This window comes from Coloeus monedula, assembly GCF_965178545.1.
Source record: "Coloeus monedula genome assembly, chromosome: 8".
NCBI lineage: Eukaryota > Metazoa > Chordata > Aves > Passeriformes > Corvidae > Coloeus > Coloeus monedula.
Genome location: NC_138788.1, coordinates 365,950 through 382,892, shown reverse-complemented (window position 1 = coordinate 382,892; position 16,943 = coordinate 365,950). Strand labels below are relative to the sequence as shown.

Below are 16,943 nucleotides of genomic sequence, written 5' to 3'. Positions count from 1 at the left end.
ACACCACTCCGCCAATGATTATCTGTCAGAGGTTTAATTGTGCTTGGAAGCTTGCCAGGAATAATGCATGAGAAGCATAGGAAAAGCAGGTAAGCAGGCACTCATCCAGAGAGGCGGCTCTTCCCAGCGTTCCCAACTCCTCTCCAAATTAGCAATTGCTTCCTTTCCACGGCTTTTAAAAGGATGGCTGGCTGGGCATCCAACATTTTCCAAGACCGCTGAGGTGTTACAGGATAAAGACATCGCGCAGAGTCACAAGGGTGGAAGATGGGTAGGAAGGACAGGGAGGGCGGTTGTCACCTGGGCTGTCACCACCAGCACCAGCCACAAGGCTGCAGATGGTTTTGTTCTGCAAGTGTGCAGCTGGCTCTGGAGTGTCTCTCCATCCCCAATATAGCATCCAGCCCTTCCACAGCCCTTCCCCTCTACTTTTCTTCCAGCCTCTGGCAGATTTAAAAGGCAGCAGCAGAGACCTTTTCACCTCATCTCCCTCAGGAAGAATAAAGCAGGCAGACTTCAGGAGGGAGAAAATCTTGTGTCATAAAAGTCCCAGTGGCCTCTCTCTTGGGAGATACCCAAGTCAAGGCTCTCTCCTCTATGACACAGGAAAATCCCTTACAATTAAACCACTGGTGCAGTCCCTTGGAAACAACATAACCATCTCTCTCTGGCAAAGTACCACCAACGTAAGAAACAGCAGCAACTTCATGGAGAAAGATCCAAGGTGTGTGATGGGAGGTTTCCTTTTGATATTTTTATTTCCTGAGCCAAAGTAAATGCCAAGCAGCTCTTGTTGGTACGTTCACGGATGCCATCTCATGGGTGTTCTGCACACATTCCATGTAGGAATCATGAAGTGACAAGCTGAAGAAAGGACCAGTGAAGGTCATCAGTTCCACCATCCTCCCCTCCTCCAAGGCAAGAGGACCTTGGTGGTGGCAGATCCTGGACTAACATCTCTGCTTCCTCAAAACAATCAGGACCCCCTTTTCCCAGCTCTTCCAGAGCAGTGCTTCCTTACCCTCCCCTTTACATTACCTTGCTGCAATTAAAGCGTATTATTTATCACTTTATCATCCACTACTGGCAAAAGCATTCCCATGCTTCAAGAGTTTCTCCTATGTGCTGCCCTCTTTCCCTTTATTACCCTCAAAACAACTCTTTCAGCCCCAGCTTGCAGACATTTTCTACCCCTCCAATTACCTTATTGTTACCCCCTGGGCTCTTTGCACCCATCCACGGTACCCAAAACTGGACAAATCCTTCAGCTAAGCATAGTCAGAGGTTTACTTTGAAGACATTTGCCTCTTTTTTTTGTTTCCACAGACTGACTCAGTCTGGAGCAGACCCCATAAGCCAAACCCTGGCCTGTGGGGCTGGTATTGAGGCACTTCTCCATCCTACAGCGGTGCCACTGCTCCCTCCTGGATCTGTCCTTGTTCGCAGCTGCCCATTTGTTTCTGCCTGATTTCTCAACACTGTTTGGAGCTCTGTTCCCTCCTACTCACATGGGCAATATTCCTGCCTCTCCCCAGCTGGGTGTCACCTGCAGACCTAAGAATGTACTTCATGCTGCCCCTAACACCCTCCTGACCTCCACGGGTGGGACGAGTACGGCGTTTCCAGCTCTGTGAATATGGAAGCAGCTGATCCTTCTCTGACTGCTGCCATGTGAAACCTCAGCTCTTCATAGAACTGGAGCAAAGCCACCCCAGCTGCCAGAGGGTGATGCAGCAGTGGGGAGGGTGGCATTCAGCAATAGTCTACATTAATCTGTCAGGCCGGATGTTTTTTCAAATAGAACTGTTCAGGGCTGGGTGCAGGCCTTTGTCCAGCTGAGATGCCCTCCCTGCAGGATCCCCCCCTCCACAAGCCAAATCTAGTGGTGCTCCTGCCACTGCCACGCTGCAAAATCTTCGCTTTAGCTCACAGTTTCAGGTCCGTTCCCCCCATCAAAAATCCATGAAAATTCATGCGCTTCAGGAAATCAAACCCCAGTTGCTATGGTGAAAGGCATTCTGCAAACTAAGAAACAAATACAAGTGGGACATTTGGAGGTTAACAGATTTTTGCACGTCTTTCAGACAAGAATAAAAACCCTTTCAGCAAATTAAAGGACCCGATAAGATCCCAGACCTACACCTCAAATGTGAGGGACTTACAGAACAACTTAAGGAAACTAATAATCAAAAACTGCATTTCTCCCCAGAAGCCTCATCCCCATGGCTCCTATGACAGCAAATGCAGCAACAGTTTCTAAGAGCTGAGCTTTGGCTCTGCTGCAGAGATGGCAGGAGGCTTGAGATGCATCCGGGAATACCAGGACAAGGAGCTGCCATCACTGTAACCTCTCACTACGCCCACCAAACCACCAAGAGGAGGAGTCTAGCTACAGAGCCAGTAAATTAATTCAGACAGACCCGGAAAATTATCCAGCAGAAGGGTCATGGCACCTTTGGGATGAACTGCCTACTTTTGCTAATCAGTGAGCTGGGGTTTTTTTGCATTTAATGCCCTGGGTTCCTGCCTTCTATTAAGGCGCCGCTGTAATTCAACCCCTGCCAGCTCCACGGAGAAAAATTGTCTTCTTAAGATCAAAGAGGTGATGCTGCCTCGGCTGGCTGCTGGCACAACAGGGATCTCCGGGAAGTGAGGAGGTGGGATGATCACCGGGTGGGAGGCACAGGCACCCACAGAACCTCCAAAAGGCTCAGCTGCTGGGCTGGGTGGGACTGCAGCGGTGCAGGGGCAAGAGGATTCAGAAACTCTCAATAAACCCTCTTCCAGCACTCACAGTTCCTGCTAAAATTAGTCAGAGGGGTGTGGAGCACCTCTGAGAGGAAAAAAAAAGGCTTCTCCTTGTCTTGGTAAGGTCACCAAAGAGATCTCTGTCACGCAAAGGTAGCACAAACCTTCTGCACTGCGTTCTCGTCAGTGCAGTGGCTCAGCCTTCCCCCAAAACCTCCAACACTGCCTCCAAGGCCTGAAATCTCCAACAAAGATATTTTCCCTCCTTTGTCTACACTGATTTTTCAAATGCCACTTCAGATTCCTGTTTCATCAAATGCAAATAATGTGAATATGGCTTTTCCCCCTGAAGAATATAATTCGCAGGAAAGCATTTTCACAGCACCCCAATTTAATCTCCTTTTCTTCCCCATGATTATACAAACTGATCTCCAGTCTCATCTGCTCAACTGTCACATCCTCCCATCCCACTGTTGCTCTAATTGCACACTGCTGAGCCCCCTCGATTGTTCCGGTACCTCTTGGTAATGGCAGGATCAGAGCTGAAGGCAGGAATTCTCCCCTCTGCAAAGTGGCATTGCAGCCTTTCATTTCTGCTTTTGATTCTTCCGTAAAAACGAGGTGAGGAAAGCACTGGCTTATTTCTGAGATACTGATGTTGCACCACAACCTCTTACTCAGTCTCTTCTCACCCCAGTGGATTTTTTGTTTGGTATTTTTAACTCTAAACTTTCCAAGCAGCCACCTCCTGCTAGGTATTTGTTCCAGTTGTCAGTCCTACTTTGGATTGACATCTTTACCACCTCACTGAGGATAACAAGACGTTCTTACCCTTTCTGAACACCGGGCAGTCTTGATCCTCACCTAACGCTGGTTCTTTGGCTCTTTGATTTCACCTCAGCTTAGAAATCCATCAGGAAAAGACTCAGCCTCCTTAAATCCACAAACAAAAATTACACAAAAGGCCTGGGTTCCAAAGGCTGCAGAACATGAGACACACTCCTCATCTGCAAGTGGAGCTGGCTTGCACAGGGGCAGATGTTCATTTGTTTAGAGCTTGGTGGGCTTGGGGTATTTTGAGGGGTCAGGGGTTTATCCAGGCCAAGGCTTTTCTTTTCCATTGCATCTCTGTCTGTGGCATTTGATCAAATGTTTTAAACTGAACTACTGCATGCCACAGCCATGGCACTGTCTCACCCAGCAGGACAGACACGGTGACAGGGAACACCACCAGATTCCTTTGCTCCGATCAGCTCTCCAGCGTATCAGTCAGTAAAGGCTCTTCCCCCCTGCTCCCAGTGAAGGCAGATATAGTGCCATAATTCAATACACTTATGCAGGCCTCAAAATAGAAGGAGCCTCATCAAATTTTGCATTATCTGACCTAGAAGCCCTCTCTGGGCACTCCTGCAGCCCCACTGCTGGACCAGGGCAGGGCAGCATGTGTCACCACCTCGGCTGATCCCATTCCCAGTCTTCCATCCCAGCTTAAAGTCTCCCCTAATGCCCTAAGACATAAGATGTGCAGCTTTCTGCTGCTGTACCTCAGTAGCTGTTCCCTCAATATTTAATCTTGTAAGCTGTTAATGCACGGATCTGTGCTAAGCGGCAGGGTTCCGTTTTTTCTGCGCTCAAAATTTGCTTCCTTCTTGTTTGAATGCAGCAAAGGCCATTCTTTTACTTCTCAGACCTCAGTCAAGCCAAAATTCATTCCACTTTGACTGAACAAGAGTCCAGGTGGTTTTCTTCCTTTCCCTTAAACGTGCAACAGAAATCTCTGGCCAGGCAGCCCCTTTGCATTTCTTTTCATTTTTATTTATTCATGGTAGCCTTAGTTGGTTTTTTTCACTAAACAAAAATAAATAAAAGCCCGGAGGCAGCACAGCCTCGTCTCCGGAGACGCCAGCAGCTGCCCCGGCCGCCTCTGTGCCAGCGCTGTGCCAGCTGCGGCGCAGGGCACGCGGCCACCGCCAGGACACGGCGGGAGGCAGGGCAGGGGCTGCCAACCCAGCATCTTCCCGAGGCCCAGCCCTGCCTGAGCTGCCGGGGTCTTTCAGCCAGGAATTGCTGCCTCCTCCCCACTCTCTGAGAGATGAGACGCTTTGCTCCTGCCTGGAGCACGACTTCGGTATGTGACTAGGATGTTCAAAGCCAGCCCAGTAGGAACACGCATCGCTCTGTATGAAGTGGTCCATGAAGCATGCCCAGCTTTTTGGGACTAGACTAGAGAAGCGCAACGCCAAGGCTTTGTTGGACATAAATCTATTGGGTCACACAGCCCCTTGGGCTCTCAGCTCCACCTATGCCAGGAAGCCCTTTTTGAGGGATATTCTTCAAGACAGAAGTAATTTAAACTCCCGAACGCAACTCAACCTACAGGATCTATTTTCTGAGCAGTGTGGGAAGGTACCGGCCTGCACAACCATTTATTAGCACAAATAGGAGCGTATGTTTAACTCTGCGGAACGGGTAGAACAAAGGATTATTAAATAAAATTCCGATTAGTTCAGCTGAAAGCAAAATACCAGCTGGAGCCTGGGGTAGCGCAGGCATGTTATCAGCAAACATGTGCTGCCAGCGCATCTGCACACACACACACACACACACCACCCCCCTGCCCTGACCACGGGGAGCCTCAGCCTGGAACAGCAGAGCCACGGCACTTCCATCGTGCTCCGTGCTCTGACAGCTCCGGTCCTGCCCTGAGCCTTTGGCTCTACAGGGCTGCACAACGGGAATGAGAGTGATGAAACCTGAGTTTTCCCACTTACCCTCCTACCAGCAGCCATGCTTTGTTAGCGTTCCAAGTGGGAACACAGCCACTCAGCACAGCTATCACAGAGTCCCACCGCCTGGAATCACATGCGGGGCACATGGCTCTCCCTCCCACCAGCCTGCCTAACTGCAGCCATATTCATTAACAGCCCGTCGTTTAGATCCTGGTGCAAAAGTTAATGAAGCCACTTTGCGAGAGGGCAGCCTCCCCAGCACAAGATAAATAATGGAATCATGGATATAAAAGCAGGCTGAGAGGGAACTGGCGCATCCCTGCAAGGTCATGCTGGAATGCATCAGTGGCTCACTGAGGCTGGGCTCCTCCGGTAAGAAGCCTGGAGCTATTTATGACTCATGTAATTAATTAATGCCAACGGGCGTTCTGCTGCAGGCACGTGGGAGACCAAAGGGAAATACGGAGCGGGCAGGTTAGGAAATGTAGTGGAGGTGGGAGAGAAGGATGACATTTCTTGTGGCAAGACATGCTTTGAAGTAATTACCAGCAGTCCAAACAGCCAGCAGCTCTTTCGGCTACGTCAGTACAAAATCAATTAGGAGCTTTAAAAATGCATCAGGCTCATATTTCCGAGAGCATCAAGAATAAGAAGTAGCATCGGAAGGAGAGCAGTTGCATTTCCAAGCACCACAAGACCCTCCCCAGATCCTCAGACCCCACAAATGGTGTGACCAGCAGAGGGAGCACCGTTAATACCTTCCCAATCACGAACGGTTTGGGATGAGAGCACCGAGGAAGACCCACAGTTTGATTTTATGTGTCTCTAAAGCCTGAGGACAAGCTTAGCAGAAGCAGAATAAAGGAGCGAAGGCGAACACTGCGAAAGCAGAGTCCTGCAGACGCTCAGGGCTTCTGACACACACCACCCCCTTCCAGAGCCGGCTCTCCCAACACTGGGAGCTACCCAAACCTGCAGATCACGTTAAGAAAGGACCAAGGCTGTGGCTTCCCTGCTTCAGCTTGCAATACTGCAGTCTCACACTGCACACTCAACATGTGGCGACGCTGAGTCATGACACCCATACTCGAACAGACCGTTTGAGGACAATGAGAGCTTAACCTAATTTTGTCCCTTTGTTTGTCCTCTGCACAGAGATCAATCAGTTCCACCCCCGGCCTTCACATCCCCCTGCATCCAGTGCCTGATACATTATTAAAACTGTAAAATACAAGTAAAGCACACTCTTCCCCTCCTCTGGGAGGGCTCTAAAGTCCTTCTGGGTTGTCCAGCTCCCACCCACTCTCTCATGTCTCTTTTTTGCCAGAATATCTTCTTAGCGTACCCAAATGTATCCATGCATTGTCCTCGCTCCCTCTTATCAGAGCTGCCTGCAACAAATCCTCTCACACAGTGAGGATTGCAAATTTGCTTACAAGCCAGTGCTGTTTTCCATTTCTGCTCCCCTGTGCATCTCTTTTCTCTCTGGACACTTGCAGGGGTCAAGCACCACAGCATCAGTCTGCCACAGCCATCTGGATGAGTAGCAGAGGCTGCCTGCAGTCCCAACCCTGGTTGGCAAAGCCTGGGAGTCAGAAGCATGCTCCCCTTTGAGCCTTACCCAACCTCCACAGTCTGGAGGATCGTGCTTTCTACCCTCTGATCACTGCCAAAACCCTCTGATCCTGGTGGGACTCCCTACCACTACCCGCTATTTTTCTGGAGCAAATCAATAGCAGAGATTAAAATCAAGAAGAAAAGAGTAAGTGAAATGAGAGTTGGGTTTAGTTTCATAAATATATATGAGTAGAACAAGAGCAACGAAATGCTTCTTTCTGGTGGGCTGAGAATCAACTCGAGCCTGAGTTTCCAGGGTAAAACAGGAGCGACGTAAACGACAACACGAACACCCACTTAGCATTTGTGCTTCATATTCCTGCTCTGAGCCTCAGCAGCTTTAGGAACGCTCCTGTTAAATACTGTAATGCTCCCAATTACGAGTGATCTGGACCATTTGCTTTCTAAACAGATTTCCCCCTTGCCCCCCAGCCCTGGAGATCCCATAAGCCTAAGACAAAAGCAGTCTTGAAGAGGTGTTTCGACCTCTTTTGGCTATACAACATCCATAGCTGGCTCCATTTCCCTAATTGTTTCATACTGACCTTGAGGATATTTTGGCCATTAAATGACTCCCGCTCCTTGAAAGATGATTTACCAGTCATTGTGCTGTTTCGTTCTTCAGCTGTAGAGAGAAAAGCCACCACCAGAATGAGCTTCAGATGAGAGAATTCTGTGTGCTGTACTTCACCCCCTACTCTGTCCCTCCCCAGTCAGCTGCCAGCTAATAAACCATCTTTGCCCAGTTCTTAGTGCAAAAAGCCCCACTTCTACCTGGATTTTAAGAGGAAAAAGGCTGGAATTGGTGCCTCTATCGGGATCACCTTTGCTACCTGGAGGAAAGGCCCTAAATAGCTGCTGCTGTGGTGATCCTGCAGGGCTGACTGCTCAGTGCAATACACCTGCTTCTCTCTGGCTCGTTTTGATCCCAATCCTGCCATGTCAGGGTGAGAGACAGCACTTGTGTGGCCTGGAACAGCACCAAATTCCAGGCTGAGCATGCCAGCACAATGCCAGGAGGGATGCGGACGGCACCGACACAAACCTCTGCTGCCTGCACCGTATGTGTGGTGTGGATGCTTCTGCGGGGTGGGCACGCAGCCACACACACACAGAGACATTCAGAATAGCAACCTAGGCCTATAGCAACTGCCAAAAGCCTACGACTGAGATCCATTTCCCCAGAGCATGTCTGGGTTTTTATATAATCCCCAAGTACATGATCTGTTCTTTCCACAGGACCTCTGCCTCACTCAGTGAATATATTCAGTATTTCTTTTTCATCTCCATCATTAACTATGAAGTCCCCCTCACATCCAGCTTGCTATTCAAATCCTGTATGGAATACAAAGCGACTTCTATGGCTGCCTGCAGAATGCTGGCGGAATGCTCTCCCCATTGTGTCTGAATGCCTCGCATGCCTCATGGGGCTGTGCAGAATATAGACCCAGGGTGTCAGATGTAGCTGCCCATGTGTCCCCCCTCACACAGAGCCAGATCAGCACTCTGGGATCACATTTTCAGGGCTCAATTTGAGAGCTGAACCCCATCCTTACAGGGTTTCTACATCCTGGGTGTGCTTGTTCGACTTCAGTAGCAGTCAGACCCAAAACCTGCCCAGAAACGATGACACAAAGCACCTGCTGTTATCACTGTCCACGCAGAGATTCAGAGGGGCAACAACTAAAGAATTCTTGACACAACCTATTGCAGTGCACAGGGCCACCGTGCCAGAGCACGCACGTTTGCACACGGAGAACCAGGCTGTAACGCACTGCCCCTCCCCAAACATGATGCTTTTAAGGCTGCTTTATAAAGTAATGTGATCAGAATGATGCTACAGACAGCCAGAGCAGACAATCTTTTGGCAGAGACAGCAGACGCCATACACTCAAGAACAGCTCACATTCAGCTTCGCAGCCGTCTGCATCTGATTTAAGGAGAAAGACAATAGAATCACTTTCCTGAAGAAACGGGCAATCTCTAAGTTAACCAAAGAGGATTATGTTTTCATCTTGTTTGAAAGTCAGCACAACACATGGAGTTGCTACCCAGTTTCAATTTAACACTGGGGCACAGAGAGCCCAAGATCTCACCTCCATGAGGAACAGCTGAGGTCACTCGCTCTGTTCAGCCCGAAGGAGACTGAGGGGAGACCTCATCAGGGTCTGCAGCTTCCTCACAAAGGGCAGTGCAGGAGCAGCTCTGATCTCTGCTCTCTGTGACCAGGGACAGGACCCAAGGGAGTTGCTGGAGCTGTGCCAGGGGAGGTGGATATTGTGAAAAGGTTTTTCCCCAGAGGGAACACTGAACAGTCTCCCCAGGGAATGGTCAGAGCCCCAAGGTTGCCAGAGCTCCAGGAGCATTTCGACAACACTCTCAGTTGCTGTCTCAGGGTGGGATTGTTGGGGTGTCCTGGGCAGGGCCAGGAGCTGGACTGGATGATCCTGGTGGGTCCCTTCCCACTCAGGACATTCTCTGATTCTACTTGAACATATTTTTCCTTAGCCCAGATAATATGAGTGATAAGGTTTTGAATCTATGACTCTGTTCACTGCTTTTTTTATTTTCTTCTGGGTTTTATGTGCAGACATCTCCCCCCAGCCCTGTAGGTATTCTTGAGAGTAAGAAAAATCACATTGAAAAAGCAAACAACAAAAGCATTTGCTGAGCAGCGGGACTACTTTAAATGCATTTATCAGCAAGGATGAAGGCTCTGTACATACTTGGATCCTTCCTGAAGAGAGTGTTCATGACTGTGGCATGCAGCTTCACCCTATCCCATTCTTTAAGCATCAAGCCGGAGGCCACAAACCGCTCCACCAGCTGATCAGCGACCATCTGCAATCTGGGAAGGCAGAAAGAGAAAGAACAGGGCCAGGTAAAACAAGAAGCCTCTGCATCATCAGCTTTTGGCTTTTCAGCCAGGAGGGCAGCAAGTATGAAATGAAGTCTCTGCACGCACACAGAAAAGGGAGCTAGTCCCTCATGGAAAGCGAGCAGAGACATCAGGACTCAGCTCTAATGCAAAAAGTTCTGACTGTTGCGCAAAGCTTCCTCTGTGATCGCTCCTGCTGCAAATATTCCATGAGGAAGGGCAGATTTAGCACAGCAGAGAGCTCGTTCGCAGTGACAGATGTTACTGGGAGCTGAAGGATGCATCTTTCCACTGCCAGGAAACACAATGTGACTCTCCTTGCAAATGTTCAAATCTGCACACCCGCAGCGGCTCAGGCACCTTGACTCCCAGAGGATCTGCTAAGGGACTGCTGGAGCCTGGAGCCTCTCTGTCCCAGAAAAGCAGCCCAGTCACTAGGCTTGCTTTCTGGGAGAGCCCAGAACAGGGTGACAGGGGGCACAAACCCAGTCAGCACATCCTGGTGAACGCTCCAGCTTTGGAGCTACTGAGCAAGCAAAATCCAAGGACTTATTCCCACCTTTGTGTCTGGCCATGACTGCCAGGATCTGAGGGCAGACCCATCCTAGAACATGCAGCAGGAGCAGGGATCAGAGCAATGCGTTCATGTCTAAGGAACTGAGGGAACTTCCAGGCTGCTGCTGTGCCCAAAAAATTTCTGCAGTGCCTAATTCTTACTAAAGGCAGTGAGGATACGCCAGAATGAGAGCTTCCCATCTTTGAAACCAAGGCCAGAGGGTATTAAGTATTTGCAGAAGAATCCGAGCTTCTCTCAGCACATCCCAGGGATTAGAGGGCTTTCTGCTCCGTGAGGTCCCACCACGTTGGTGTCTCAGCTGTGGCAGAGCATGGCTGGTCCCCAGAGCCTGGGGCTGCCACGCTCCGCGTGCCAGCTCCGACCCCACTGCCGGCTTTGGACTGCCCCTCACGGGCTGCCAGCCCCCATGTGACCAGTTCAAGACTCTCAAACTACCAATTGTCATGGCTTTCTACTATTTTCTGGCTTTACTTCAGTGATTTTTAAAATTAGCAATGACAAAGATTAAATGAATATCATTACAGACAATACTAAAACAAATTAACAGAGAATAGCTCAAGTGAAAATGGTGCTTTATTACGTTATAAAGTTAATCAAGGAAATAAAACAAATTAGAATGAATTATAATGGAAATTATTTGCCATGTGGGAGGCATCAGAGCATGATCCCTCTTTCAGTCTGAGCCATTATATGTGCAGAAGGGCTTGCCAACCCCTAATTCTGTCTGCAGTTATGCAAGCTAAGTCAGGATAAATCAAATCTCCTGCTTTACAGCTTAAGCTGATCAAGATCATCCAAAGATCAGGAAGGAACTCCACCCCTCAGCCATGCCAGGAACTACACAGAGCTAACAGGACATCTTGCATTAGACAGGAAGGCACACACCTCTCTCCAACACAGGCTGCAGCAGTCTGATCCAGCACAGGAAGCCACGTGGCTGCCACTCTCCTCTAGCATTGGCCTTGCAGCTCAGAAACTGCTTTCCCATTTCCCTGAGCAAGGCACAGCAGGTTTCAGCAGGCAAGAGATTCAGCAATGATCTGTGTCACAGGCCAGAAAACAAAGCAGGGTTTTCTGGAGAGATCACCATTTGTCTGCTCTTTATAAAATCACTGCTAGTTCAACAGTGTCTGCTGGAACCTCAAAGGAAGGAAAAGCTGCCCTCCATCAACACAAAACTACCTTTTTTCTCCCTCTGCAAAGCTAAATGTTATTCTGGATGCTTGCTAATGGCTAAGGAACTATGTAAGGGGAGAAGTGCCAGATGAAAGGTATCAGGAGAAGGTGCTTCACCCAGATGGTGGTGGGGCACTGAACAGGCTTCCCAGGGAATTGTCATGGCCCCAAGGCTGCCAGAGCCCCAGGAGCATTTGGACAACGCTCTCAGGGACAGAGTGGTGTTTATGGGCTGTTCTGGGAAGGGCCAGCAGCTGGACTCGATGATCCTGATGGGTCCCTTCCAACTCAGCCTGTTCTATGATTCTGTGAATTAATTTGCAGGTGAGGGCAGGACCAGCCTGGGCCAAGGATTAAAACTTCAAATTGCTTGGCCCTCTCTGAGCCTGCTGCTATGCAAAAAGCAAAACAGGTGCTGTGGAAGAGAAGCCTGACAGTCCCCAGGTGCCATGCAAAGCACAAGGTCTGATGTTGGTCAAAACCTCAGCTAACAGATTTCTGTGAAGGACAGTGGAGACATCAGTCCTCTCTCAGAGCGGGTGGGAGTGTTTTCAGTTTCAAGGCAAGGTGGACTTGAAGCCCTCACTTCTCTCGCCTGCCCAAAGCGGCTCTGCCACCCCTGATGCACATCAGCACTTTCTCCAGCATTATGCCCAAGTGGGTTCTGAGCACAAGGGATACAGCTGGCATCTGAAACAAGCACGGCGCAAGTACCAACAGTTCAGGCTGTCCCCAGAGGCAGGCAGACATCACTGTCAATTCAGGCCCTGCTTACGCTCTACAGGATTCCTCTCCCAGCTCCTCAGGCCGCAGTCTTATTTTCAAATGCAACCAGACTGGCAAGCACTGCACCTCAGAGTGAGCCAGAGCTCGGTGACTCAGGAGAAGAGGCCCAGACTTCAGCTCCCAGAGCTGATATTTTAGATGCTCTCTACAACAAGACCCACTGAAGGGCATTTGGGTCATCCAGTGTCTGTCTCCATCTCATCTTTCCAAGTGCTTCTGCTCTCTTTCTCCCTGTGCTCTGTCTCCTGGCTGATCTGTACCTTGCCCTGGTTCTCCACCCGCCCCACTTGTTTTCATCTCACCTCTTTCAGGGTAGGACAGACTTCAAAGTGGAAGAGCCAAGAAAAGGAAAAGGCTTCAATTCCTACTGCCTCCCAGCAATTCTTACATTTTTCATTTTCCCACTCATTTCCTTATCCCACTTCCGATCTCTTACTTCAACACAGCCTCCAAAGTGTGGTTTTAAGCAGGGCCCCCCTGCCATCTCCTCAGCCCTCAGGGAAAGGATATGCCAGAACATATCCCTTCTGCCCTGAGCCAGTCCCTGCTCACAGCCTTCCTCCCCCAGCTGCACTGTTCCATGCTCCTCTGCTAGCTCCTGCTGTCCTCTAGCCATGGGAACAGACAACAAAAAGGCAGTGCTGCCAGGCAAAGAGAAGGCTGAGGCTCAGAAACAAGAGGTAAAGCTCTTTTGGCTACTCCCCTTCCCTATTTCTAGCAACCAGCAGCACGGAATACAACAGCTCTTATGTTAATCATAGAATCTACAATGGTTTGGGTTAGAAGAGGTGTTAAAGATCATCTGGTTCCAAACCCTGCCATGGACAGAGACACCTTCCACTAGACCAGGGTGCTCCAAGCCCCATCCGTGTTTCCTGAGTCTCCTAGAAAGCACCAAGAGAAAAGACGGTGCTGCCACTGGTGACGTACTTGTCAAAAATGAGATGGAGGAAGGTTGTCCGGACACTGCCACATCCTGGGCAGTGCTCTTTGTAGAGCTGAAGCCATCAGCCATGGCAGTGAACAGCACAAACACTTGAGCTGACATCAACCAGGCTTCAAGATTTCACAGCAGCAGCTCCAAAAGACATTTCACACCCAGCACCCATTCCAGGCTGCTACAGACACACAAACCAACTCTGTAATCAGGTCATGCTTTTCTGAGGACCTTCTGGGCTAACTGGGTTTTAAGAATAATTAAGTGCTGCAGAATACACCAGGCTGTCCAGATTAATCTGGATTGCAGGTTGGGAACTAGACAGTAGAGGCCAAATCATCCTGCCTTCTAAGTCATCTCAGGAGTATCTCCTTGGCCATCTTATCCCCATGTGAGCCGTGACTCCATTATTCAACTTGACAGACTGCTGCAGAAACAAATGACATCTTTCAGCTGCAGCACCAGTGACTGATTTAAAGAGCAAACACATCACTGCCTCAACCGGTTTAGGAAGCAAGGATGACTTCATCTTCATGACTGCTGGCCTGAGGACTGCCAGCAGCACCCACCAGCTCCAGAGGGTTTCCCTGGCACTCTGAGGAGGAATGAAAGATGGGAGCACGGGGAACTCACCTGTCTGAGCCATCCTTCATTCGGACTTTGGCGTAAAGGACGTCTGTCATGGCAGGGTCATCGTTCATGTACTCCACTCCTGCCACCTCCACGGTCAGGGGCTGGCCTCCAGTAACTTGGCTAAAACCCAAGAAATCCCTAGTGTTAAAAAGCAAAACACCACACCAGCTCTTGAAATGCAACACATAGTGCTCCTTGCGCACATACCAAATATTTGGTTTTTTTTTTTTATGGGAATGATATTGGATCCCTTTTTTGCTGTAGTTAGACACAAATTTGATGTTAAGTGGGACTTAAATGTTACACAGAGCCTATGAGGCAGTGAACTCCACTGAGGAGTTCTTTTCTTTCCCCTATTTTTCAGCTTGTTTGCACTGAAAAAACCCAAATTCAATGTGTCTCCCTAATTCCTAAAGCTCAAAAGGCTATGGCTGCTATTGCCTTATCACCCCAAGTACTAAAATAATTTAAATTCATATATTCAGTGTTTCAGACACATATTAAGTCAACTTTTCACTGCTCAGAGGCCACCTCAACATGGAGATCTCCATCCACATGTCAGAAAACCCACCAGAAGTAAATGGTACAAGTTCTCATTCCAGAGAGGCTTCTGCCTCCCTGTGAAAAGAGCAGCCATAAAGTCTCCAGCTCTCTGATTTTCGCTGGGAAAGGTACTCGATACAGAAGACAGCGCTGAGTGCAACATCCACCGGTAAACAGAGCTGGTTTAAAATCAGCTCCAGCTCTTTGTGCAGGATATAATATGCACTCCCACACCTGCAAACGCTCTGTGGCGTGTATTTGCTTCCCAACACGCCGCCTCCTTGCCTTTCCCAGCAGAGCATCCTGGGGAGGCTGGCGCCGCAGCCAAGGCTCACTGTGAGTAGGTGATGCCTCGTTTAACACCGAGGGCTCATGGAAAGAACAAGGAGTGTCTGGACAGGCAGATGTAACAAACACAAGCTAACAAGGTGAGTGTGACTTTGCTCTGACCTTGCTCACTTCGGTTCAGCTTTTGAGGTTCTCAGCAAAGACTGCCAAGTGAAATAAGCAGAGCATGGTTTCCCTTCCCAGTATAGTTACTGGGAGGGAAACAGCACAAATGTACTATTATGGACATCACACTAACAGCACTAAAGGTCTTGTATTCTAAAAAGGTTCAAAAAGGTCACAGCTACCTTCACAGGGCACTGCCTGCACTTTAGAACAGGAAGTGAAAGCTAATGAAGGTTTATGTGGGTGGAAGGGAGCCTAAATTAATTTTCCAAGTATATTTACTTGGGTGTAGAAGGAGAAATAACCTAAAGGTTACCTTCAAGTGTTGATTCCCCCTCCACTAAAGGAAATAGGGAGCAATGATTTTCTCGGCCTCAGTTCAATCCACTTATGAGGAAGCTGGCACTTTCCAAATACTGCAGTCAGAGCCTCCCCCTGGAAACACACTTGCATTTCTGTTCAACAGCTGAACTGGAGCCATCCTTTTAAAGGCAGCAGTATGAATTCTGGCCATGCATTAATTCCCACAGATATTAGCTGGCACAGCGTGGCCAGTTCTTCATGCACCAAGGCAGCAAATAAATGAATACGAAGGATCCGTGCTCTGTGTGCAAAGGCTTTGCAGAAATAAGTAAATAAACCACTCCCTCAGGCCATCTTCAATTTCTAAGCTGAACAGAGATAAGCTAATTACGGTGTCACTGGATCACATTTGCAGCTAAAGCCCCAACATCTGCAGCTCGGTGTTAACAGGCAGCGACACAGCCACGCTCCCAGAGCAGCACGGACCATTTCAGACTGATTACTCACAAGGCTCCTGACAGCTTCCCTGCACACAGCTCCCCTCGTCCAGGAATGCGTGTCAAGGACACCTCAGCATTTGCTCTGAGGCAGGAGGGAAGTGCCAGAGCCCACTGCAGGCAGCGTGCAAAGGTAAGGGAGCTCGGCCCTCCCCCTGCAGCAGGCAGGGGACAGCGGCAAAAACTGCTCACGCACAGAGAACAGGGACGCACGTGAGGAAGGGAAGTGAGCAGAGCAGGTTTTCAGGGAATGCTGAGGGTTTGAGCTGAGCTACAGATGCTGTAAGGCTCTTTGTGGCTCCTCAGTGATTTCTACTACCCCATTTAAAACATTTCAGCCTTTTTCTAAATTTCTGGAGTTGAGAGAGACTACTGAGCTGCTCTTTTCTTTGCTGTCCCTTGTCAAGACAGAGTTTTTTTGCTTCCCCCTCTCTCAAGGCCTTGGTGATGACATCCCTTTCCCACCACTTACTCCACAAAGTCCTCTTTGCATCGCTGCAGGAGGTCACACGCTTTCTGGATCTCTTGTTCGTTCAGGAGCACCAGCGTCCCAAGAGTCAGGTGAAGCTTCGCAGGGTTCTGGAACAGGCTGCTGCTGACCCCGTGATCCTACAAATCAATCCATCACATACAGGTGTCTTACCTCATCCACACACACTCTGCTCCATCACAGGGATAAATACTACAGAAAACAGGTACCAAGTCACTGGCATCAATCCTTTGATCTCTGGTTGGGTCGGTAATGACACAGAGTTGAAAACTTCCCAGGCTTTGTGAGGAAGCAAGCTCAGCCTGGCAGGTGAGGTGCAGACCCACCACAGTTGCCTGCCTGGTTTTCCATCAGAGCTGCTGAACAGCAGCCTGGAAGCTCATTGCAGCAGGCTGTAACTTGGGACCTATTGACCTGCAACACTCACTCGTATGGGCTTTTTTTGGGAGGAGACTTCCACAGCTGTCGACGCAGCAGCTGCAACCAGCAATGAACTCAGCACAAGCCAGCTCAGATTTAAAACTTAAGTCCATTTCTTGTGCAATAAAGCTGAGATCAGCTGTAGTGACAAGCTCT

At 49.2% G+C, this 16,943-nt stretch overlaps 1 protein-coding gene across 2 annotated transcripts in view; it reads right to left on the bottom strand.

Annotated features, from left to right (window-relative positions):
- Positions 1–16,943, bottom strand: part of ASCC1 (activating signal cointegrator 1 complex subunit 1) — a 35,398-nt gene that overhangs the window by 7,464 nt on the left and 10,991 nt on the right. For both annotated transcript variants that reach the window (XM_082286176.1, XM_082286177.1), the window contains exons 6-9: positions 16,350–16,486; positions 14,082–14,201; positions 9,821–9,942; positions 7,640–7,719 (exon numbers count right to left, since the gene is read on the bottom strand). In XM_082286176.1, coding sequence (XP_082142302.1) covers positions 7,640–7,719; positions 9,821–9,942; positions 14,082–14,201; positions 16,350–16,486 — 459 coding nt within the window. The remainder of the gene's footprint in view (positions 1–7,639; positions 7,720–9,820; positions 9,943–14,081; positions 14,202–16,349; positions 16,487–16,943) is intronic.